General features: G+C 38.8%; 1 protein-coding gene across 2 annotated transcripts; it reads right to left on the bottom strand.

Annotated features, from left to right (window-relative positions):
* Positions 1–4,557: 4,557 nt before the first annotated feature.
* LOC108108143 (lachesin) lies at positions 4,558–23,189 on the bottom strand. Of its 2 annotated transcripts, none has more exons than XM_017216072.2 (12): positions 22,936–23,189; positions 17,547–18,025; positions 15,587–15,693; positions 14,071–14,275; positions 13,833–13,994; positions 13,501–13,629; positions 11,582–11,672; positions 10,850–10,933; positions 10,497–10,606; positions 9,155–9,217; positions 7,511–7,792; positions 4,558–7,446 (listed from the first exon to the last, which is right to left on the bottom strand). In XM_017216072.2, the coding sequence occupies exons 2-12, from the start codon at positions 17,659–17,661 to the stop codon at positions 7,385–7,387; spliced, it is 1,410 nt and encodes a 469-aa protein (XP_017071561.1). In that variant the 5' UTR covers positions 17,662–18,025; positions 22,936–23,189; the 3' UTR covers positions 4,558–7,384. The 2 variants fall into 2 exon arrangements, with proteins under 2 accessions (XP_017071561.1, XP_017071560.1); XM_017216071.2 differs by lacking the exon at positions 22,936–23,189 and adding an exon at positions 22,877–22,893.
* Between the last annotated feature and the right edge of the window lie 3,087 nt (positions 23,190–26,276).

Genomic DNA, 26,276 nt, shown 5'->3' with positions numbered 1-26,276 from the left:
GGACACAAAGCGGGACAGACCGATTTTCGGATTTTTGGAAAGGGGTAACATCATAAAAATTGACGAAAAATCTCAAAAAAATCACTTTTTGAGTGTGGTACACAGTTCGACGGGGAATTTAAATACGAATTCAGCGAGGTATGACATTCCATGTTACGATCATTTTTGGCTTCGTAATGAAGAAAATACTGATGTTTTAGGCCACAAAGCGGGTCAGACCGATTTTCGGATTTTTGGAAAGGGGTAACATCATAAAAATTTACGAAAATTCTCAAAAAAATCACTTTTTGAGTGTGGTACACAGTTCGACGGGGAATTTAAATACGAATTCAGCGAGGTATGACATTCCATGTTACGATCATTTTTGGCTTCGTAATGAAGAAAATACTGATGTTTTAGGCCACAAAGCGGGTCAGACCGATTTTCGGATTTTTGGAAAGGGGTAACATCATAAAAATTGACGAAAAATCTCAAAAAAATCACTTTTTGAGTGTGGTACACAGTTCGACGGGGAATTTAAATACGAATTCAGCGAGGTATGACATTCCATGTTATGATCATTTTTGGCTTCGTATTTAAGAAAATACTGAAATTTTGGGACACAAAGCGGGACAGACCGATTTTCGGATTTTTGGAAAGGGGTAACATCATAAAAATTGACGAAAAATCTCAAAAAAATCACTTTTTGAGTGTGGTACACAGTTCGACGGGGAATTTAAATACGAATTCAGCGAGGTATGACATTCCATGTTACGATCATTTTTGGCTTCGTAATGAAGAAAATACTGATGTTTTAGGCCACAAAGCGGGTCAGACCGATTTTCGGATTTTTGGAAAGGGGTAACATCATAAAAATTTACGAAAATTCTCAAAAAAATCACTTTTTGAGTGTGGTACACAGTTCGACGGGGAATTTAAATACGAATTCAGCGAGGTATGACATTCCATGTTATGATCATTTTTGGCTTCGTATTTAAGAAAATACTGAAATTTTGGGACACAAAGCGGGACAGACCGATTTTCGGATTTTGGAAAGGGGTAACATCATAAAAATTGACGAAAAATCTCAAAAAAATCACTTTTTGAGTGTGGTACACAGTTCGACGGGGAATTTAAATACGAATTCAGCGAGGTATGACATTCCATGTTATGATCATTTTTGGCTTCGTATTTAAGAAAATACTGAAATTTTGGGACACAAAGCGGGACAGACCGATTTTCGGATTTTTGGAAAGGGGTAACATCATAAAAATTGACGAAAAATCTCAAAAAAATCACTTTTTGAGTGTGGTACACAGTTCGACGGGGAATTTAAATACGAATTCAGCGAGGTATGACATTCCATGTTACGATCATTTTTGGCTTCGTAATGAAGGAAATACTGATATTTTGGGCGGAACATCAAAGTTATGGCTTTTTAGTTAAATTTGCAATATTTTCCCCCAGTGTCATGATTATAATTTGGTCAAATTAAAAGGCACAACCAAAAGGAAAACTGTTTTATGAAGCTAACGACCAAAACAAACTTTCTGTATCATTATTACGCTGATTATCAAAAATTTATTTTTTCTTAAATTTTGAATTTTTTGTAAGGGGTACCATCGTCATTTTTTTTGAAAAATTGAAAAAATATTTTTTGGCTTAGATTTCAGTGGCACTTGAATATTTTGAATATAGATTAAAATACAAGCTCAACGAGGTATGAAATTCCATATTCGGACCATTATTGGCTAAGTTATAGACATAACACTGTCCTCCAAAGGTTAAAATCTGAAATAACAAATTTTCGCACTAACCATACTCAAGATTCATTATCGGTTCATATACTTCCGCTAGAAGGTAATAAATAATGAAATAACGCCATTTCTCTTTCCTTAAAATAAATGCTAATAACGAAAACCAAAATTTGATTCATAAAGCTGTCACTCATGACTCATTTTCGCTCTCCGATCCACACTTTCCTCTTAAATTGCGGTTGGGTGACAGTTCTCCTGACCACAATGTCCATATACAAGCTGCAATGATGTCATTGCCCTGGCCTCTGCATAACACCGAAATAAAAAGGATCTGAAACAAAAAATTGGACAGCAGAGTTTCAGCGCGCTTGTTGTCACAGCAGACCCATCAATGGGTCCCCACACAATGCAACATTTTTAGAAATGCCAAAAACAGAGCCACACACTCAGACGCACTCGATGTATTTTTTTTACTCTGCCCTACCCTCTCCTCATCTAGTGTCATACAGCCATCAAAGTCCATTCGCGAACAATGTACGATGTAATTTTTATGCAGCAAACACAAATTTCTCTAGGGTGCACTATGTAAAACTGACAGATGAGTTTGCTCTCCTTTCCACCCTTGCCAAAAAATGGTGAAAAACAAAGAAAAATATAGAAAATGGGTATCCTGGCTGTGTGTAAATCTCCAATATATCATCCAAAAAAAGAGTGTGGACCCGGTAGACCAAAAATGTTAAGCTGTAATTTGCGGCAAAAACTGTTTATTGCACCAAAAAAAAAAAAAATGCACACAAAACTAACTTTGAGCTCAACTCTAACTAGGGGAGAAGTTGTGATTTCGTAATGACTTTCGTTGCTGATGAACTTTGACAACTTTGAACAGTCCGTGGACTGAATAAGGGTCGCATGTTTGCAGTCAAAATGATGGATATGGCAATGTAAGTTCGCTGAAAGTCGGATTTATTAATGGAAAATGAAGCAAGAAGATAGAACCCTTTCAATTATATCTGTTTTAAAGAGATATAATCCAGTAAATGCATATTATTACTATTTTCAATTCCAAAATCGTTATAAATTAAATTTTACATTCAAAAAGTTGTGATTTAATTTAACCGTTTGCTCCAACTTTGCCAAGTCAAACTCATTAACGCCTTTCTACTATTTTTACACCCTCTTACTTCGAAAGTTCAAAGTACACATGTACGAAATCTCAGCCAAAAATAAAATAAAGACTTTTTTGTACAGCTTTCACCCGACCAAAAGAACTTCAACCAAAAAGATTTCTATCAGCATCCAGCCCAGCATCCCGCCGTAAACCCCTCGTTTCACCACTTCATTCAGAGCTGGGGAAAGCTAACCAAAGTGTTGCACTTACTGCATTTAAATGAAATTAAACATATTTCCTGCAGCGACAAAGCCAGAATTAATTTGTTGAATGCGTTCTCAAAAGGCCAGGGGCGTAGAAGAAAATGGGGCCTCCGTGTATTTTGTAAGATGAAAGTTTTTCGCTCCAAGCTTATCTTAAGTGTGCTCCACGCTTTTGCACTCAACTATTTTTGCAATGTGGATGAGAGGCTGGCTGTAGGCAAAACTTTGCCGACAAATGTGGTTTCCGCTTCTGTCTCGCTTGTCTCCCTTCTCTCTGCCTTTCCCCCAATATAACACAGATATATATATGCTATATAGAATATATATATATGCGGCTGTAAGTGGCGTCTGAATCTTCGTCTCGCCATGGCATAATTTTCGCGCTTTTGTGCGCATAATTTAAATGACTTTTGAAAAGTTTCTCGAGTGCCGCAAAGCAGGCATTTCAGATAAGAGTGCAAGGTGTCTCCGGTCCCCATTTCCCCCCACCCCTACCCACAATGAATCCTTATTCCCCTCCTCAAGCCCTGTAATTATGATAATGTTAGTGTGCCCAAGTGGTTACCACACAAATGTGTGAGGAACTTTGGGTATGCTAAGGAAATATTGCGTATACGCAGCGGGTTCTCGGAGCGAAACGTTTTGTCATTCACAGTGTTGGCAAGGTTATTGTTTTCACTTCCTACTATTAAGTTAGAGTGAAAATGATTTATTTTGTTCCCTTTTTTTAAATAAGGTACTCATTTATATTATAATTTTTTGAATCTTATTCTTATTTTTCTTCATTTTAACTTTTTTTCTCTTACCTAAGTTTATATAAGCTATTCTCACAAATTTGCTACTTTCTCATCACTGCTTATCCAGGACCTTTTCTGATAAGTAACTCTGTGGTAAGCGGAGAGTTTTGGCTGTGCGTGTCGAGGTTAATTGCTGAACGTCAACGCTCAAGCTGCTGAAATCTATGCAAATAACATTAAATTATTAAACATTTTTCTTGTGCGGGGTCCCAGAAAGTGTTTAGCATATTTTGTGTGAAATTTGTTTGCGTGACTCAAACAATTAGTAGACGCGTTTTGGCGGTCTGCCGGCTCTGCACTTAGCGCAAAAACAGCCAAATATATTTTTATGATTAAATAAAAGTTTATAGATGAAACTATAGAATTTTCCAAGATTATTTTCAGTGCACACGTGTGTGTGTGCTATTTGGCTGCTCACGTAAATAAACGCTCTCATTAACGTTGTGTTTTTTTTTGGGGGCGCAATGAGAATTGCTAAAACCAACCGCCGAATGTAAAACACCCCAAAAAGAGGAAATTTGCATAAATGCGAGACCAAAAACCAAAAGCCAACAACATTGGGCATTCTTCCGTGTAATTGAGAGCTAAAATTAAATGCAAATGGTTAAATGAAACAACAGTTATTTATGTTCATTTAGTTTGTTTGTTTGGTTCGATTCGCCACTTTTATTTTTTGTTCTTTTGGTATCAATCAACCTAAAGTTTTATTGTTTAATTATTATCGCATAATTATATAACTGCTTAAAATTTAGTTTTATCAATCTTAATCTTAAACTTGTATAATTTAACTTAATTTCGGGTTTCGCTTTGGAGATTGTTTATTTTACAATAGTTTAGCATTAATAACTCCGATCAGTTTAGATTTGATTAGGAAAAAATAACAAAATGTACATAAAATATTAATAAAGAACTGGTCCGCCAATTTTAGGGAAACAAAATTTAATTTTAATTTACTAACAATAAACATTTTTCGTTGTAATGATAAAATAAAGAAACTATTTAAAGTAATTTCTGAAAAATATATTAATTATACAGTAAACACTTTTATAACTTCATTTTCAATATATTCCTTTTATTTATTTTACAAAATGCCAACTTTTTTATAGGAAAACACATCCGTTCTTATCTTTTTTTATTCGCACAAAAAGCTTAAACATTTTACGTTTGATGTTCAGCTAATTTTCGAAGTACAGGCAACGAACAATACAATTACTTTGTATAGGCTATATAGTTTTCATACATATATTTTTTAATTTATTGTTTTACTTGCCATGTTTGAGTTAATTATGTCTGTCCTAGCCTTTGCACAATTCCCTTTCGGTTTTTGCTTAATATTTGCCAGAGTTTTTCACTAATATATTCGTTATTATTTTCTGGCTGATTCAATTGTTCTTTTATAAAGTGAAATGTTTGATGGTTTAATTATAGGTTCTCATATTTACACGCAACTAATAGGGTCAACATTTTATTTACATTTACATTTAGTTACATCAAAAATGGCGTGACCTCAATTAAAAGGTTTTATTTACAATTATAACTGAAATTTTAATTAGCGCAATTTACTAATTAAAAATAAAAAATGTGGTTGCATATTGTAAACATTTGACAAGCAATTTATTGAAGCCCCCAAATGAACACTGAAAATTAGTTCATTATATTCCTGGCAATTTAAATAAATAATAAATGCATCAAAAAGTGATAAATATGGGAAAGGACAGGAAAACCTACGACTCCCTAAAGATTGGCCTTCCAGCCTTGGCCTCTCGTCTTTTCAGCTGCATTCATAATGCTTAATTAGCTGCATTGTTCGAGTTAACAGCACTCGGCGACCTTCTTTCTCCAGCTGCCCGTCCAGCAGAACAACGGGGGATGGGAAATTAAATAAAATGCATTAATTTTGTTATTGTCGGGTAACGGCGACACATCCAGGACTCAATGTTGATTATCAATATTTTCAACGCTCTGAATGTGCTTTTCTTCTTTTGACATTAACAATGTTAATAAACGAAAGGGCAAGGAGAAAGGCAATTTTGCATGCGGTTTTCCATCGTTCATTATGTTTATGTCAATGCAAACTTTATGCAACACAAGTTGAATTATTAAAATGCCATGCAACGTTGCCGGGGCATAAATACAGTAAATTGGCAGGCCTTTAACCTGCAACTTTTTCTCGTATATGTATATACATATACATGAGCCCATATGCAAATGGGCCATATATCTTCTGGCCTTAATGTCATTTTTCTTTGGCCCGTCGATAGCGTAGTGTTGTCTGTCTCTGGATTGGCCCTGGATCCATGGAGCCATGGATCCTTCTCACTCACTCCGTGTTCCCTGTTGCCGGGGCATGAGTTATGGCCAATAAATTGGACATGTTAACTGTGTGTCATTGTGTGGGGCCAGGGGACCGCAGGCCACGCAATTTTATGCTGAAATTAATGGCAAGTATTTCGCACGGCCCGGCAGCGCCAACGAAACAGACACGCGAAAGGACACATGGCAACGGGTCGTATGAGTAATAATATAATTAGCATGCGCATTTATTAAAAAGTGATGGAAGTGCACAAAAGCCGATGACGGCGCTGACGAGGCGGTTTCCGAAAGCCAGGAAACGGAATCAAGGTATTGCAAATTATTATTGCAAATTTTTTACCATATCCACTGACAGCAGGAAAACTGTTAAAACGAACGACATTTTCAAGGCGTTTAAATGTCGCTTGGCAACACGGCCATCGCAGCCATCGATGGGTGGTCTGAGGGAGTGAATGACTTGAGTAGTCGCCGAATTTTTCTTTCATTTATTTAATGGGAAATTATTGATGCAGTTTGGGAAAAGGCTGAAAGTTTGTCATGGATTGAAAGATGAAATACTTTTTGTTTAAGGTAGGAATTGAATTAAAATATTTGAAATTTCCTTCTGAAAAAAACCAAAATAAAATAGAATTTAAGCAAGGAGTACAGTATTTAAAAAATACTGGAATATGAACTTTAGATATGTCAAATTCTAAACAGAATGGACAAACATATTTTCGCTTTAAGAAAGCTTTGCTTTGGGCGCATTAAGTAAAACTTCAAAATTCCTATACCCTTCCATCTTGATTCTACATTAAATTTTAATTTATAATATAAATATTGTACAATTCATTTTTAATACCACTTTGAATGAATGATGTCGTGGCTTAGCTTAAGTTTAGAATTCCTTTAGTACTATACATAGAATGAGCATTTTATTGTTTTTGCAAAATACTTTTTCTGTTTTTGGTTTTCGTTTTTGTAATTTTACAAATTCCCATAGCTTTTAAGTGAGCCAAGTTTGAAGCATTTTCTGTTTGTTAATTCATATTATTGGGTTTTTTTTTGATATACTTTCAGCTATGAAATATGATGATGTACCTAAACTAAGCCCCACCCTGTTTTTCTAGACCCCCTTTGGCTGCATTTTCCAAATGCTTATTGTGTAACTCAAACGATTTATTGATTTCAAAGCAGAGTCAGATAGATTCCCGAGCCAAACAGCAGTGCTCTGTGGAGTAGCAGGCCAGCTAAAGAGAATATGATTTACATATATGGGAATTGTGAGATAACCAAGAAGTTTTCCAGACTTACCCACTGACGAGGCATACTCATTCGGTGGTCGTTCGGTGTAGAACGTGCTCTTTCCTATCGCCAGGGATCCCTTGGAACCCACAGACGAAAGACTATTGCCCGCCGTTCCTCCTGGCAATGCAGAGGTCTGCATCGAGGTCGAGGATGAGGCCACCGATGAGGAACTGGCCCCCGAAGATGATGAGGAGGCCGAACCAGGATATAAATCGTTCTTCATGGCATAGCCCACATCCGTTTGCAGGGATTTCGTTGTGTCGTTGCGTGACGAGGGTATGATATTGTCTAAGGATTAAAAGTATTATGATACAGTTTTTTAGGCATATACAGTAGTCACTCTATTACATTTCCTAGCTATTAGTCATTGAATAATATTAGCTTAACTTTCTTTCTTTCAAGAACTAAAATATTCTGTTTATTATTTGTTTTAACTTTTGTTAACACAAAAAACTTTTCCCAACCTTTCCTAATATTGTTTCTGTCTTACAAAATTAGTCTCCGAAAAGTTTAAAATTGCCAGGAAATCGACAAGAAGTTCACTCGTTTGTCGTCCACTGTTTGTTCACTTGTGGGTCACTATTGGCTAGTAAAAGTTGCGGACTCTTAAACAAAACTTAACCCCCAGCCTGACATGGTTTTCAAGTTAAATTGCGTGGAAATCTTGGCTGCGATACAAAAAATTTATATCGCCACACAATGGCACAAACTCACATATGTGCAACAACGACTCGCACACACACACACATACACACAAACAATAACATCCTTTGTTGGCTGACTCCTGGATTAGGTTCCGTTGCATTGCTCGCGCGCTGCTTTGCCAGTCACTTTAAATAAAATATGTTTGGTCTTTTGCTCTGCGCTGCGGGCTCTCTCCACTTTTCCAGCTCCCGGGCTCAAAGTCTGCGGCAGTGTTTCAAATGTGTTTCCAACCTAATGCCCCCGAAAATCCTCCTCCGTCGCAGCATAATCCCCAGCATATTGCTTTGCCCGGAGCCGGAGGACATAGACATGGACATGGGGAATGGGAATGGGAATGGGAAAAGGACACGGCCACAAAACCCGGACGGAGACTTGAAAGTGTGTGTACTTTTCTGCTCGACTTGAATTTCAACAGGAGCTGCAAAGGAGTACACTGAGAGATTTTTATTTAGTTTTGTTAAATAACAAAATTTGAAATATTTGTGATAATCTTGAAAATGTAACTAAACTATGGCTTGAAAACACTTTAATCTTTTTATTAATCCTAAAAAACTTTATGGGAAAAGTATCTTTCAGTGCAAAGGTGAAGTCCTTTTCTCTGAATGTGATTCAGAGAAGAAGAGAAGCGAAAAACCCCGTCGCTGAAATAGTCAAAAGTGCTTTACTTTATCTCTTGGTGGGCGTGTGCCACACCTCTAACTCCCCCCTTCTCATTCCCTTAGCGCCACCCTGTTTGTGGATCTGTCTGGCTTAGCTGCTACTTTCGCAGTTTTGTTTGTGGCTCGCCGTATCCTGTATCCTTCCCCTTTGTGTGTGTGTGTGTGTGAGTATGGTGTGGTGTGACTTTCACGCTCAACGCTGAATGTGTTAAGCGCAAATACGAAGCAGCATTCCGCACATTTCCCCCGCTTTTCCGCCCACTTTTCCGACTGATACTATACTTACTCTCCCTGGACTCGACTGTGGTGTGGGTCACCTGCTTGGATGGCGTGGATGGCAAGGGTATTTCTGCAAATGGAATTGAATAACATAGCATAATTAATAATTAGAAAGGCATTCACAAGAGCTAGCCAACGCAAAGGCGCCGCTCGGAAAATACATATATATATATAGTTAGAAAATTATACAAAATGGTTTTCCATTACATTATGTTGGCAGAATTTATGTCGGGTTGCTGTTCATTGGTTTACCATGTCAAGTATGGGGTTTCTCAAGAGCTAAGGTCAAACATACACTTTCTGAGCTTCAGCTGAAGTCGATCTCGACATAAAGTGTGCAGAAATTAAAGAACATTTTACTTTTAGTTAAAAGCTATGCGGGCTGAAGCCATAAGCCCAATTAAGCTGCTCAGTTTAACTGGGAAAAATCATAGTAATTACGGAAAAATACGTTGCTCCTTGCTTTTGCCCTTCAAATGCTGTGTTCTTTTTGGAGTAGAAATTAAAAGATAATTATGGTTTTTAACCTTTTATATATATAAAACAAAAATGTTCTTCACTCCATTTCTTCTACTATTAATAAACTGCATTTCAAGCGGCAAAAACATTCCCCTTCTTTGTGGTTTCCGATAAAGTCAACATCTGTTTTCTTTACAAAACTGTCTCCATAATCTATTGATATTGAATTTAAACTTTTTTTAATAGACCCCAAGGTAAATGAAAACAACCAAGAAGCCAAGTTCAGCGTGTGTTTGCGATAACCTTAAGGATAGTACATCTCTCTCCCAACAGCACGAGCTGAACGGCAACTTGTAAACAGAAGAAAAGCCCCCGAAAGCAGGTAAAGTGCATAAAAAATAAATAAATAAATGCAGCCAGAGTTCACATACATACATATATACAATGGATATGTACGATATATATGCTAGAGAGGCGACTCCTTGGGCTAGTAGCAAACGATACAAAGTCAAACAATTCCGAAATTCACCTTTATTTTCCGTTTACGTTTATGGTGAATGTGTCTCCGTGTTTGCCACGGGGTATGATGATACTGGGTTTTTGGGAGAGGGAGATTCGAAGTACTAGATACTGGAAATGGGGTGGTTAGAAGGGAAGAGGGGGAAGATAGGGCAAAACACCAAGAGAGCCACCGCTCGTTTAGTTTTACGCTCCAGAGGACAACGTATAGTGCACGTATAGGGTCGTGTGGATTCCGGGTCTATAGGTAAAAGCTTTTGGCAAAATTGTGCCACAAAGGGCGAACGATATTGCATTGCTAGGGGTGTGTGTGGGTGTATGTGTGTTTGCTGTAACTAGTGCACTTAAGTTACCAATACAAATGCACTTACCGTAAACACGTATGGAGCCTTCCGTTTCCCCCAGCGAGTTCTTCGAGATGCATCGATAGTTGCCAAAGTCACCATATTGTAGGTTTCTTATCGTCAGCTTCATGTGGGCACTGCAAAAGGATACGTTGAGCTTAAGGATATATCCATGGAATAGTTTTCCTCTAGCCAGCTTATCTAGCCAACTGACTTTCAAGGGGTAAGAGGGCTTTTGGCAAAACATTTGCACTTGCACCTGACCCCCAAAAGGCAAGTGCAAATGCATGATAAATATTTAACAACACAATTTTCGATGTTAGAGCTTGCAGTTTGTTTTTATATATTCCTTATTCTGTTTTTGTTTTAAAGTGACTTACCGATAGGAATTCTCCGTGTAGTCGGTTTTATATTTCTTGCTTGGCAATACCATCACCGAGTTGTATACCCAATAGATGATGGCTCTGCAGGGAAGGAAAAAATACATTTCAGCACTGCCATTTAAACTCAAATCGAATGTAAACGAAATTGTGATATATACACACACACACACACACACACATGTGAAAATAAGAAAACTAATCAATTCGCAAATGAAAGTAAATATTTTAACAAAATCAAAGGGAAAACGAATGAACACAGTTCAGCAGAGAGGGGACATCCACAGATTCACATCAACTAACTGCAATCAGAAGAAATGTTAAATCTGGGAAATCCAATAAAATGAAATTGAACTAACGGGGATATTGAATAAACCAAAATAAGTTGATGAATATTTGGATTTTTTGAAGTTCATTGGATTAAAAATAAATTATTTAATGGAAAAACCTTAGCAAAGTTTATAAAGTTTACAGCTTTATTTGAAGTTAAGAATGCATTTTACAAGCATTTAAATACACAAAAATATTTTTTAATTAAGTCTTTCTTAAGACTTTTATTTACTGACTAACAACTTGTACCCAAAATTAATTAAAAAAGGATATGCAAGGGAAAAGTCAAAATAAACCTCCCTCAGACACACCGCTTAAAAGTATGCTACATAAAAATGAACACGAAAAACTAAAGTGAAATGAAAACTAAAAGCAGAAGCAGAGCAATCTGAGGAGACTCACTTGGGATGTGCCTCCGTGTGGCAATCGATGGTTACATCTGTGCCGGATGGAGCGCCAACAAGTTGATTCGGCACCCAAATCATAGGCGAGACTGAAGAGAAGAAGAGGAATGGAAATGGAAAAATAGGTTGATATGGTACGTTAGCAAATGTAAATGGCACCTAAGGGAGAAAACTCAGGTGGCAGGTAGCAAGGTAGAGAGGAAAAGTGTCGCTGGAAAGCACGCATAAGCGCCCGAATTACGCCTGTTCAACAATTTCCCAGTCTGACTATCTGTTTTTTTTTTTGTTCGCCAGCTTAAAATGAAAGTGCAATGACAAAGCTGGAAAACTTAGACGAGAGAACGCAGACAGCATGTAAGTGGAGCGATATATAATATGGCTAAGACAACACGTCAGCGAAACAAGGGTAGCAGCGAAAGAAATTAAGTTTAGCGGGAAGTACGTGCTGCGGATGGGTTTGTCACTGTGTTTCACTTTGCTTATAGAAGAAGTTTTAAGTACCTTTACGTTTATTTTTAAGAATTTATTACTTCCTCTTAGTTAAAGAATAGGTCAAGGGTTATTCTCTTCCAAAAGTTCTCAAACTACGTTTAAATCAAAAAGAAGCTGAGAAAATCCTGAAAATATCGTCATCGTTTCACTTTAACACCAAACTAAATCGTTTTTGCTTTTGCCTCAAGTTTTCACCGTACAAACTTAACCCATTTCGCCCAGCCCTTAACCCTAATCGTTCAACATCAGTCTTTGTCTCCGTCTCAATATATTAAGCCTTCCATCTCACTTAACACAAAATATGTGCGCTTTTTTTTATTGGAAGCCAACCTCAACGAGTCTGTATATTAGGTTGTGCATTTGCAGCCACCCAACTCTGAACGTGAAACCGAAACCGAAAACCCCTTTTCCAAACGAACAACAAAATTGAAAGGAGCAACGAGCTAGTTGGAAATTTTAAACGCTCCTGACAATGCCTATACACCTGCAATATGAGGTTTCTGCTGCTCCCGCCCCCTTTCAACGCCCCCCTTTGGCTCAGCCACGCACAAAACCGTTCATAATAAAATAGAGAGAAAAATACACAGGCAGAGAAAAACGCCGTCAAAGTCATACGTGCAACGCCGGCAAGTGACTTTATTGCAGGTACGTGACGTGAATTATTGTCAAGGGGGGGTTGGCTGAAATTGGTGGATCAGGGGCGTGGTCAGGGGGCAGTTAGGTGGGCGGAGAGGAGATGGGCAAAGGCTGGCTGAAACTCGTTAGGATTAACAAGCGTTTACTGGCGCACGGCGTGCAATGGCAGCGTAACTTTTACGCCCAGCGACAGGACACCATATCTCCTTTTTCCAAAATGGCACTGAGAGAAATTTAAAAAAAGTAATCCAACATATTCCCTTCTGTTAAAATCTAAGTTCAAACAATTTCTTCCAGTGTATTCTATACATGTATCCGCTGTTATATATATCGACTGCATTAGATGGCGGCAGCTTAGCTGCGTTTGTCACTCATTGCCAGAGCAACGAGCGTGCAGTTAAATTGATGAGCAGCAGGTACAAACAGGAGGCGATGCGCAGCTCCATGAAGGAATATGGCACGAAAACCAGATAGCTACGTTGGCTGGTTGGGTGGATGGCCTGGATGGATGCCAGTAAGCCGGTATGGCCGGATAGATAGATAGATAGATGGATATCCTGGCTGGATGAATGGCCTCCTCGCGTTCCGGTAAGTACTAGCGCGTGTTTCAAACTAAACTGACAAAGACAGCCAACTACGGATCTAATATAATATGCACCCTCCTAAAGGATTCTCCCTCCCCTGGATTGGCACAGTTTTCATTTCTCATTTAGTTGAGGAATCACCCTAACATGGAAGAGGGGGGGTCATGGAAAAGGGAGGTCATGGAAGAGGGAGATTAATACTCACACTCTACGTCGAGAATAATCCGCTTGGATACGGAGGGCGGTACTCCATTGGTGGCGATGCATAGATAGGCCCCCATTTCATTGCGACTCACTTTAGTCAGCGGCAGGACATCGCCATCGTACACAAGGACTGTGGTTTGGCAGGCAAATGTGCGGAACATGAAAATATAGGTAAGAAAAGCATTACGATTTTGTATATAAGAACCAATTGATCATCTTTCTAATTGCCTGAAAAGAATCTACTTTTTTTTTTAAATTTGTGGAAAACAAACTTGAAAATCAACCCAAGTCACTTTATTTTTCCTTAACCTTTTCCCCTTTCATAAGACTCACCTTTTTTCTTTTTCTCGACAGCAATTTCCTCGCCATCCTCACGCCGCCAAATAATTTTCGGGGCCGGGAAGCCATCGGCCCGGCATGTCATGTTGATGTTTTGATTTTCACGCACTGCCACCGACGACGGCGTACTCTCAATGTCCAAAATGTTTGGAGGCACTGTTGGCAAATGGAAATTCCATTAAAATCTGGTTGACTAAACAGGCTAAATGGGGGACTGTGGGTGTATACTCACCTACCACCTGTAGATAGCCAACTTGGCTAATCATTGGATTCGTGTTGACCTGGCACATATAGTAGCCGCGATCATCCTGATGAGCCTGATTCACGTGCAACAGCCACGTGTTGTCCGTGTAGGTGATGCTATATCTGGGTATCCTGGATATCACATGCCGGTGGATTGTCAGTATCATTTGCCTGTCAATATGAATCCAAGCCACCTGAAATTTATTGGATCATTTTCAAAATCAATACCCATCACTCGCTCAACATTTCCTTAAATGTCGAAAGGCCTTTAGTCATTCCTTAAAGACCCAACTATCCAGACTTCAAGCTCGATTCTCATGCTAAAACACATGTGGAGACCCTGCCATTATAAATGAACGTCATGTTGTGACGCAAGACCCAAGGATAAAGCCAGTCTGACAGCTGTTTCCGCATTTTTAATACACTTTTTTTGTTCCTTCTGTTCGCACTTTCTTTGGCTTTCCTTTTGCCTTCGCAACAGGAAGACAAGATACACAGAGATTACAATCCTGAATAATTCAGGGCTTTTGTTTAAATATTTTAAAACACGTTGGCGAAGATTTATAATGGTTTTACTATAACTACAGTTTTAGATCATAATATACTCACATTTTTAACCCTTTAAATACAAATTTCCCCCCCTTAAAGCCTAATTTGCAATCATTTTTTTGCACTCTGTGATATGGAGACGGATTCTTTCTGGTGGAAGGATTTTCCCGGCCTTGAGTCAGCTGCAAACTTTTCAAATTTGCCCTCAGCACAGGCACTGACAGCAATGAGTTTCTCGCTTTACTGTCCTCTGCCATTTTCCTCATGTCCAGGCCAATGTTGACAAAAGTCCAATAAGAGCAAGGAGCAAGGACTTGGCCCTGTTGGTCCTGGGGAGACAGTGTTTTATATGAAGTTGATATGGCGAGTAAATATTTGTGATTTGTTATGAGCTCGCTGTGGGCCAGCAGCTGAGGGAGATAAATGATAAGTGATTTTCTAGCCATTTTGTTTGGCCAAAAGAGAGAGAGAGAGAACACCGGAGGTCCTCTATCCTGTCCAGAGTGTATCCTTAGCTTATTGTAGATTACTTGCATATATGCAGGCAGCCCCAGCCAAGGCTCATAAATTGTGTCTCCAGGCAAACAAAAGTTCGACTTGCTAATGACAGCTAAAAGTCATCGACCAGTGCGCTCAGAATTTCCATTGTGTTTTGTAGTATTATTATGAGCAGCCTCCTTTATCTTTAACTGCCAATTGAGTGCCCAAAAAGTCTGACATTCTTCCCAGCTGTCAGTTAGTCATGCAGTCAGTCAGTCAATCGCTTCGGTCCTTTTACAATTTGTGAAATTGATTTTTGACAGTGCCGGTCTCGATTGCAAACTCCTTCATCAAGTGACCGAGCTTCGTCCATGGCGTTCACTTTACGCACGATTTATGACACTTTCCTACCAGTTTTCTCTACCTCCCAAGGGGGTTTCTCCTTCCTGAATTTTCCAATTTTCCCTACTTCTCACCTTGTAGCCGCCCAAGTGCTCCACAACACAGGGCAGATTGGCATCTCGACCCACGGCGACGGTGACGTTTGGTATCGGCTGGGCAAAACGTGGCTCATCCATCATGACTGCGAATGAAAAGTGGCGGGGAAAGTCAGTTAGTTAATGAGTGAAAGAGTCAACTGAAGAAACCTAATTCTTCGCCTGTCCAGAGAATTTTCCTCTGGCTATAGACGTGGCTGAGTAATGACTTTAATAATGCTCGAATTACGATTGTAAAAGGGTTTCTGGGGAGATAATTGAAAGCTTCGGATAACTCATTACGCGGAAAACTGAGCCAGCTGGCTTGGATTGAAATAGAAAATATTTTGGAAAATAAAAGAAGGTCCTTTAAACTGGTAAGCATACTTCGGCCAACTTTAGACTAAAATATTCACACAGTTTTCGTAAATGAATTTATAAATTAAAGTAAAACTTAAGCTCAAGAATTCCTTTCAATTCTTCCTTAAACTTTCACAACACTACTAAGCAAAGTTTGTGCTAAAAATAATTGGTGAAAAACCTCTAAGTACGTATGAATAATTTGTATGGAAGACAAGCTCGAGAAACCATCTCCTGCCATGGAAACCATAACGAAGTCATTAAAGCCCAGCGGAGTGTGCCGGGTAATAAAAATAAAGAAGTGCAAATGTTGATGGAGGAGCAATAGCAGCTGTTGCCGGAAATCCCTGACCCACAGGCCAAATATAATCAACAGCAGCTACAGTGGCAACCGCAGCGTCATTATGAAATAATTAAACAAAGCAATTTTTTATCTGGCCAGGAGGAGTGAAACGTGAAGGGTGGGATGGTTCGAGCCAAATGGCAGCACGTACATTCTGCCTGTTGGCTGTTGGGTCTGCCTGATGCAACTTTTGTTTCTGGTTTCCTTTTCTATACATTCAGCTCGTGTTCGTGACGCTGTCTTTGCAGCGGAAGTGCTGCACAAAAAGCAAAAATAATATAAACACTACTTCACTAGCCAGCAACGACTATGGGATACCTGGCTTATGGCTTATACGTCGTGAAGTTTAGGTATTCCTGATCATGGGGTTTTTATAATTTTACTTTCTACAAATTCTTTGCCTACTTATGGGAGCTGAAATCTTCTTCTTCATTAGAAAATAATATTTTATTTACACCCAAAAATATAGTTAATATTCACCTTTGTATTAAAACATATTAAAATTCTTGAACGAATATTATTTCTCTAATTTATTATAGTAATAGATAACCTCCTGATATCCAACATACCCTTGTACCCTACCAGCTTTGTGTATAAAAAACATGGTCTTCCTCCTGGCCACGTTGATGGTAGCCGTGTTGCCGTGTTATCTGCGTCATGCAGTCGGGGCACAACACTTTCCCACCAAACTCCCGCCCCCTTCTGGCCGGTAGGCACCAGCATTGCACCTGTCTCACGGTTCACGGCTTTTGCCTGCGTTTGTGTTGGAGTTTTGGGTTCGCAGCAGCGAGGACAAGCGGCGTTGCCAACGTTTGGAGGTCTCATTTTCTTAATTAAATTATGGCCAGATCTGACAGTTTCAACATGGGAAACAACACGTATTCGGTGGCAGGAAATATGAGCGTATGGAAATGGTAATTAAAGATTTTTAAAAGGAAAAAGAAGTAGCCAATAAAAAGTATAATAAAAAAACTTTTAAAAACACATAAGTTAAACAAAAGATATTATCTATTTTCTATTATTTATTTTAAAGTCAAATAGGCAAGACTAATCCCTGATGAAATTTATTAAAGCCAAATGTAATCTTCGACTAATCCCAAACTAATCCCCATATTAACCAGCTTATATATTTCAAAACAAATTTTTCTAGAAAAAAAATACAATTTATTTAGTTAATTTAAATGAGTTGAATGTTATTCCCATAGCTTTAGCATATAATTAAAATGAAAATCAATAAATTAGCAAATTTATGCTTACCGTGCGTCACCAGATTTGTCATGTAGATGAGAAACATAATCCGTCGGTTTGTGAAGCGACTGGGAAATATATTCAATGCTATCAGCAGCAATTTAATCACCGTTAAAATAAACATTTTATTATTTTGGCTGTTGTTCCGTTATTGTTTAATTCTATGTTTAATTTTATCTATGCTTGCTGCTAAATTTATTCGTTGAATTATTTACACTGTAGTTGCTGAATTTTGTACAACATTTTCATTGGATTTTTTCTCTATATTTATTTTTATTTCGGTTTTCGTTAAAACATTTATTTGATTTGAGTAATTTAATTTGCACACACAAGCGAACACTTTGGCAATTCAAATTTCATTTAGCGTAAAGCTTTAAAAATCGCTTAATTCACTTCACGCGTCGAATTGCATTTGCCCATTGTAACTGCTGTTGTTGTGGTTGTTGGTTTTGCCACAGTTATTGTTGTTGTTGTTGCTATAGTTGTTGCTGCAGACGAAACAATGAAAATGAAAATAAAAATACAGCCAACACACACACACACGTACTCATGTGGAGAAAGCGGAGAAAAGGGCCGTAGAAATGGCCACAGAGGAGCGCCGATTTCAGGGGATTATGGCATTTATTATTATTACGGCAATGGTCCTGCTAGTTGGCATTGTGCTCTCCTGCCGTAACTGTTGTTGCCTGGGCTTTTCAATGTTGTATGTTGACTACAACTTACAACACCAACAGGCATAGGTAAAGGAATCGAATGTATAAGTACCCTAGAAGTTGCCAATTGAAAATCTTTTGAAAAGATTTTATCCACCCAATTTAAATGGAAATATAATGAAAGTTTAAAACAAACAAGTAGAAAGCATAAAAGTTTCAATTATTAAAATCTGAGAACTATACTGATCTGTCTCTGGGGACTTTTTCGAATGATTTCCAAGTACTGTAGCATATTTCAAATTGCAATCATGATACCCACGTTACTGCACAATGGGCGTACGCAATGCAGTTTGGTTTTCATCGAGTTGGCGGGTTACCCCTCTGCTATAAAAGGGGTTATGACTGGTCGGTTGGTTGTTTGGCCCTGGTTGGTTGTTTTTCGGACTCTCGGTTTGCCAAGTTCATTTGCCCTTCTCTCTCCCCTCGCCTTTGCCCACTGCCAATGCAACATTTATTATTAATAGCACTTTATTCCGGTCAGTCGACGTTCATACGCGAATATGGCCACGTATGAATGCGTTCCATTGATGTTACTATTTTATGGCTCCAGAAATGCATTTCACGACGATGGATGGCTGGCCAGCCAGACCAGGCAGTAACGGCTGTGTCATTGTAGCAGTTACTTTTATGTTTAACGTCATGGTGACCGCTGATTTCTGTTGTTACTGTTGTTACCAGCGGTATATGACGACATTCCCATTGCACTTCAATTGCCTTTGTTGCATTTTTGAAAAGTTTTTTTATGGCCGAATATTCACATGGGAAAAGTTGTGTTAACTTTATTGCAGGAGAATGTTTGTGAAAAGTAATCAAATTTAAAATGCATTACAAGGCAAGATGATTCTTTTTAAGCTTAAGATTAAACTTTAAGTAGTTAATTTCGAAATGTGAAGTAATCCCATATCCTTTTCCCTTCTGGTTTTTCCACTGAAATGCACTTCAACCCACTGGTTAGGCTGACATTTCAGCTTTACTCTTCTGACTTCGCGAACAATTTCGCAAAATGAAATATGAATGAACATTCCATATCAGCTTCCTGCATTGCCAGACTCATCCTGACTTCCCGCCCATCCTCACAGCCATCCTCTCCAGCGGCCGTGATTCAGTTGATCCACTTACCCAACTCAACTGAGTTGGCGCTTCGATATATAAATATTTCATCTTGCCCAAAAAATAAAAGCAATAAAAGTTCTTTATATGCTGCGAACATTTTTTTGTAGCTTATTGTTGGCTGTCTGACAAAAGGATTTAAATATTAATGCTCATGAATTTATTAATTTTGTGAAACTATTTGGAAAGTAGTAGTTACATCTATACGTTTGTCTGTGTATTTATAGTGAAATTTCAATAACACGATTTTTTTATTAAAACCACTGAAGCATGAGAGTATTGAGTTGGATTTATAAAATAGTGAAATTCAATCATGTTGACATTGTCTGTTGCCATTTCATTTGACATGAAAGCAAGATTATTCTGGCAAATATTTACTAATTGAACTTACAAATTTAATTATTAAATTGAAAATAAGTTTGTCAAATGCAAAAATTGTTAAAATAATTCCAAAATATATTTCCCGCATCATTATGCTAATTATACATTTATTAATTTTATGCAACTTTTTTAATTAAATAATAAAAATAACCCAACGACAGGCGTAAAAATCAATTGAAGTGACCTAGAAATGGCTGTCAGATCATTAACATGTGTCACCCGCAAAGGACACAAATCCAAAATCATGTGCGTGAGTAGGCGTGGCCTTTAGGCCTTTATAAGCTTATACGCTTGTGTGTGTGTGTGTAATTCAGACGAAATGAACGTTTTGTTGCCTTGCTTTGGTTTTTGACATTTTATTGCCGACAACATTGTTTAGCCTCAGCCTTTCCCCTTTCACCAGGGCTTGAAGTAATTAGGTTGAAATTACAAATTATGGGGTCCATGTAGCAGATTATTACGACACAATTTGGAGAGCGGCTAAAAGGGAAATGGCCATGACTACTGTTTCACTTGGGGGAAATTACGATGGCAAATCAGGAGAGCAGTGCGGGAGAGGAAAAACAAATGTTTGAAATGTTTTGCTTTTCCATTTTGCGGGCCTTTTTTCACAACAAACGGACAACAAACGGCAGCAGCCAAACCGAAGAGAGCTCGTTAAAAAGCACTTAGGGGCCAAAATCAGGGACGGGGGCAGTTGGGTAATTATGATGCAATCAGTACGCCAGAAGTCCACTTTTAGGCAAGAGAGCGCAATCACAACTTAACAAGCCCAAGCATGTATAAATTGTAGCTAACCAAAGTTTCCGCTAGCGCGGAACTCAAAGAAAGCCTTTCACTCGCAAAATTCCTCAGATTGTGACAAGTGAAATTTTCTGTTCCCTCTTTTCCACTGAAAAGGGACACGGATAAGAGCTGAAGGCTTGGGAATCCAAACGAAAACCGAATCGAGCCAAGACAAACCATAAAAGACAGCCTCAACTGCACACTCAACTTGGAATACAATGTAAATTTTGCTCAGAGGTAGCAGAAGGAATGGCATTCATGGCTGTCATCTCCTTTAGCCCGTTCGTTTCTTTCTTCTTCTTACTCACACTATCTCTTTCTGCACCCAAAGGCTGTCTCTTTTCTTCGCCACTCAGGCTGTCTTTTTCTGCGACAGGAGAATTGTCGGCCAGGCAGCTGAGCAATTTCTGCAGATCTGACAGCCAGCACAAATGGAATTTGTTTGCAGATGTCGAAGTACGGATACACTACGCCATCAATTTCGCAATATTAAATAATTTGATATAAAAAATAATTTAAATAATAAAAAACTGAAACCTAAATCCTGATATATTCTAAAGGAAATCATTATAAAGTCAATAACCTTGCACAACCAATCATAAGAAAGATTTCAGTTAGAAAAGCCTTTTAAAGACAGATATAAAAACTATAAAAATTAGTTTAACTTTTATTAATCTTCCTTTAGAAACAAATTTCTTTTAGTGTAAAACCAAAGATAATAAAATATTCAGAGCAATGTCATAAAGTGCAGCAAGAAAATGCATTAAAATTCGTTTTCCTTTCGCTGCCATGAATACGTCATTCTCATCCCCCAGAACTGCTACCAAAGAATCTTTTCCTTTATTTTCTTATTATTAATGCCACAAACAAACAAACAAACAAACAATAAGAAAAGGCAATGGAAAACGATTTGATAATTTTACATTCATTGTGTGCAGCCTGGGAGTGCTAATTAGTAAATGTTCTTGTTTTTCCCTTCATTATCCTTTTGTTCCAGCGAAGGGAAAAATAACAATCTAGTTGGAAAAGCCCCAAAGCAGTTAATGAGCTTGAGGCGAGAACACACAAGCTCACATTTCCTTGTGGTCCATTTCGGTAACCAAAGAGCTCATAGTTAGATTCGCAGAATTACAAGATTGTTTTTTTAGTTGGTAATATTTTGGCTCATTAAAAGTGTTCGAAGGTTAAAAGGAAATTAATTAAAATAAATCAGAACACTGAGTGCGGAATTTTTAATCATTTTTGGATGATTTTTCCATTCACTATCCTATGTAGATTTGTTAATATATTTCACTCATACTAAACAGATATTATTTGCATTAATAAGAGCTTCTCAGCTAAGCAGCATTTCCACCGTTTTACTCAAGGTTCCTAATATACTCAAGTACTTAACCAGCAAATCTTCCATAATTCCTGCAAATTTGAAAGTTCTTCGCCGCTCTTATTCCTTTTCGCTTAAGAACTTTCCCAGTGAACCCAATTAGAGTTCATTTCTTGGCAAATTGCTTCGTCTGACTGCGATTACATTTCAGATTTCCGAACTGTCAATCCCTGGAGCACTGCCAGCTTCTCTTTGAGATGCAAAAAAAAAAAAACAATTGATTTATTAATGCACTCGATGGGAATAACACCGCGCTCCTTGTTATCCCTACTTTACCGCATCCAGTGCAATGAACCAGAAAGATGATGATGTTTGAATAACGAGGCAAATGATGGGAAATAGACGAAGCAAAAAACAAAAGAAGACTATAAAAAAAATGGGGAAAAACCAAGGGCCGAATGCCGTGAGACTTCAGTTTTCTCTTAGTTGTTGCCGGCTTGAGGAGTAATTCCTTTACAAGCTGAAGGATATTAAAAACAAGAGAGGAAAGTCTGGTGGGGCTACTGTTGCAGCTAGCTAGGAAGCTGAGAGAATGTTGCATAAACTTAACATAAATAATGGAAGCAATATTTCAGCTGCAGAAGCCAGGATCCTGCAGGACGAAAAGCAGAGCACAGAAACGAGAACCCAGAAACGAGAACCCAGAACCCAAGTAGCAACAAATGAAGTTTGGATGACTTGCAGCGCCGGCTGATTGCCGTGAAATTTATGTGGCACAGGGCTGAGTGAGCAACCGTCTCTCGTCTTGAGCTTCAGCTGTATTTTTAATGAATTTTCCCCCGAATGCAAATTGCTCACAAAAAAAAAAATGGAAAAAGAAAAATGGAAAACTCCTTGCTCTCATTCGCCTTTTCCTTGGGTCCTGCTGCATTCAGGTAAAACGAACGAAATTTTTAACGATCCAACCGCAAAATTTATTGTCGCCTGCTGTTGCGGCACGAATTATTTTTATGACCAACCGCACTCACACAGGATTTATTTTAATTATTAAACACTTTCGCTTTTAAGTGAATTTCAATTACTTTACTTTTATATATCAGAGTATGAGCACTTAAAGTAATTCCTTCTTTGTAATTAACTCCTTTTATTTGGTAATTATGTTGTATTAATGATTTATTTATTGTGTTCAGTTTAGGGTTTTCCCTTTTTCTGATGGCAACTCGCGGGACTGACTTCTACTTCCGGAGCAGGTTCGAGTCAAACTGATTTCAAATCGTGTAGCTCAATGGCTCGCTTCATTGGCATAGGGAAAAAACCTTCGGCTTTCTCAAACCGAAGTTCTCGTTTCGTATTCACTCGTTTTGGAACTTCGTTTCTGAGTAAAAGGCAAAAGTTTCGTTAAGTTTCGAAAATGTTTTCAGCGCATGCGTCGTTTCTTTTTCGAACGTAACACGTGCTCGGCTCTGGCTGAGTACGGAAATTCGAAAAGAAAGCGGAACCCAAATCAAAACAACATTTTGCGCCCTTTTTTATATCGTATATCCCCCTCGAACTTTGGCTGTGTGAGACCAAAATGTGGGTGAAAAGAGCGTTGAGAAAGTACAACAACTGGAACAACAACTTGTAAGCAACGCATAAATCTCATTGGCCAAGAATGTGTAAGCCAAAATTAATTCCAACGAGCGAACCGGCAAATGCTGTTCCCTCGTTTGGTTTACGCTGCGGTTTTTAGGCCTCCATAAGGGTTGACTTGAACTTGAATGGGGATTTATGTGGGGATTGAGATTGCTTTTAGCCGGGCAAAAGGTAAGTTAGATACAAAAATAGCGAAAATTACAGGAAAGTTAATGCGTTTTCTGGGTCGGCATACTACACCTCTACTTCAGAAGATACACATAATCTTAAAATAATGATACCCAAATAGTGATCAATAAAGTAATTTTTAGTCCAATTTAAAATTTATTCTAGGCCCGCCCAAGGAAATTATTAAAGAAAGGATTAAATATGCTTCTCCAGCTTACCAACTTTGAAAGTCCCATGAACATGAGTTTCCCCAAGAACAGGAAAATGTCCCTAACAAACCTCGTAGGCGTGTCACCGCCTATCACAACAAGACTTCTTTTTGGCCTGGCTCGTGCCATCATAACGCACAAGCGCATCCACAGAATGTTACGCAATCCTTGGCCAAGTTGGATATATCCATTTCCCTCCCTTATCTTGGCTTCCCTGCCTTCTAAGAGCCCTACGATTTCTTAAGTTTTAATGCAAAATTTTGCTTTGATATCTTCTTGTTTGGTGGGTTAGGATGCTGTAGACGTTGTTGCTTTCCTGGTATTGTGGTGCCCCTTCCCCAAGCCAGTTGTGTCGGAAATCCAAGTTTATGTTTTCTTTATAAGTTCTTCAAGTAAACAAGGAACCCACTTCCTTTTTGCCAGGACCACCGCAGCGAAGGCCAGTTTTACTATGGCTGAGGGGGGTTTTCAGGAAGTGCGCGCTTATGCCAGGAATTTGTTTTGTCTTCGGAGTATTACAATATTGTTTGCTTTTCTGGCATATTGCGGTTGACTTTTGCCAGCTGCAATAAAAGCAAAAGTCAAGAACCAGATCCAAAAGCCCGAAAAATATGAAAAATCCATTGAAGTCTGGCTGTAACTTTAATGGAGAATCGCTTTGAGGTCCCTTTACGGTGTGTGTGTCTGTGCATTCATCACCCAACCAGTGAAAAACTCATCATAAAGTGAAGTGGATGAGAGACTCCCATTCCCACGGACATTGCAGATGGAGCTGAAGAAGGATTTACAGCATCCGCATATGGGCATCATCTTTATGCCAGTGTCTGCGGGCTGCTTCTTTTATATTTATTACATCATTCGATGGCACAAACTCGCATATTAAGTGGATTGATGTATTAATATTTAAACGGCGATTTGTGGTTTGTGGTTTGCGGTTAGCTAAAGCTGCTCGGGGATCTCGACTTGGGCCAGTGCTTAACCCTTGACCCTTTCACGAACATATGGCGGGCACTTGTGGGATAATGAGGCATCTGCATATCGATTGGACGAGCCATTCAACTAATCTTACCACTTTGTAGCATCTTTATTCCTTCTCCTTCTTCTGGCTGCCAGTTTCCTTGATCTGGTCACATTAAAAGGCGACACGCATTGTGGAGTCCCGTGCAAACTTTGTGTGCGTGCGTGGCTCATAAATAAAACATAAAGTCTCCCGCTTTTTATTTTTATACATTCTATACTGGGCTGCAGCCTCCGACAACTTTTCCGAGGTCGGCGAACATGCTTGGAAAATGTTTATAAAATGACGCAGAAAGCGTCCAAGTCATAAATAATGCGTTCGAGCTGGTGGAAACGGGGTATATAGAAGGTGGGATGCGAAGGAGGGGATGCAGAGGAAGTTGAAGTGTCGCAGTAATTTGAAATTAGCACGCGTTTGACATGCAAATATCGGGAAACAAGTTGATACTGCTTCTCCCAGCTGGCAATTACAGCTACAGCAGACAACGTGTCGTATGCGCAATATGCTACCCATAAGTTGTTCCTTCGAGGGGAATCTCTAGATGAGGGTCACTGTAAGATTTCCCTAATATTGACCATTCCAAAGAGTGCTCTGCATACCAATGAGCTGGGAAACTTTAACTTGACCCTAGTAGAGATCAATCTAAACTTTATTTCGTATTTTCCCATTATCCTTTCGTTGTTTACGGATGTCTTTGGCAAATAAATAAATTGTAGGTGACACGTGCACAATTATTTACAATTAATTACGTCTCTGACACAGCAGCACCCTTCGTCCCTCTAGGATGCCAAAGGTCAACGTCCTCCTCCCCCTTTTGATTATCTCACTCAAGTATGCGGCTGTGGGGCGTGGCATTTACCTAACCGCCCACAATGCACAAACTCAATCGATTAACATTTAATTGCATTTGCGGCTGCCCGAATTTAGGGCCACACATTCCGTAATCGAAGTTATTGTTGGGCTCTCTGTGCCAGAAATCGTCGCATAATGCCCGATCCCAGAGTGTATATATATTAGATGCGAGTCGCAGGCCGAGTGTGCAGCTCATCAGGTGCAGGCCACTCATCAATGAACAATGAAATTAGGAGCTGCGACCAGGAACGTGCCCTTTCCTTCCTCCCAAGGACTTCCATCAATCAGGGAAGCACTCAAGTGGCCTCCAAAGCCGGGGGGCAATTTAACCCGGATGCTAGGAGCAAGGAATCTCCATCCAAAAAATCACAAACCCAAAAAAGAAAGAGTCTGAAGGCGTTTTTTGTGGCTGACAACAAGCAACAAATACTTCCGCATTTCACACGGGTTTCCCAGGCCTGGAGTTTCCAAGGGGAAAAGTGGGTTGAATTCCACAAATGTTGCGCCAAAAATAACATTTGAATAGCAGGAAGGTTTTTATTCAGC

This window comes from Drosophila eugracilis, unplaced genomic scaffold (assembly GCF_018153835.1).
Source record: "Drosophila eugracilis isolate 14026-0451.02 unplaced genomic scaffold, ASM1815383v1 contig_2088, whole genome shotgun sequence".
NCBI classification, from domain to species: domain Eukaryota; kingdom Metazoa; phylum Arthropoda; class Insecta; order Diptera; family Drosophilidae; genus Drosophila; species Drosophila eugracilis.
Note: the sequence above shows the minus strand (reverse complement) of the source record. Positions and strands in the feature narration are given on the sequence as shown.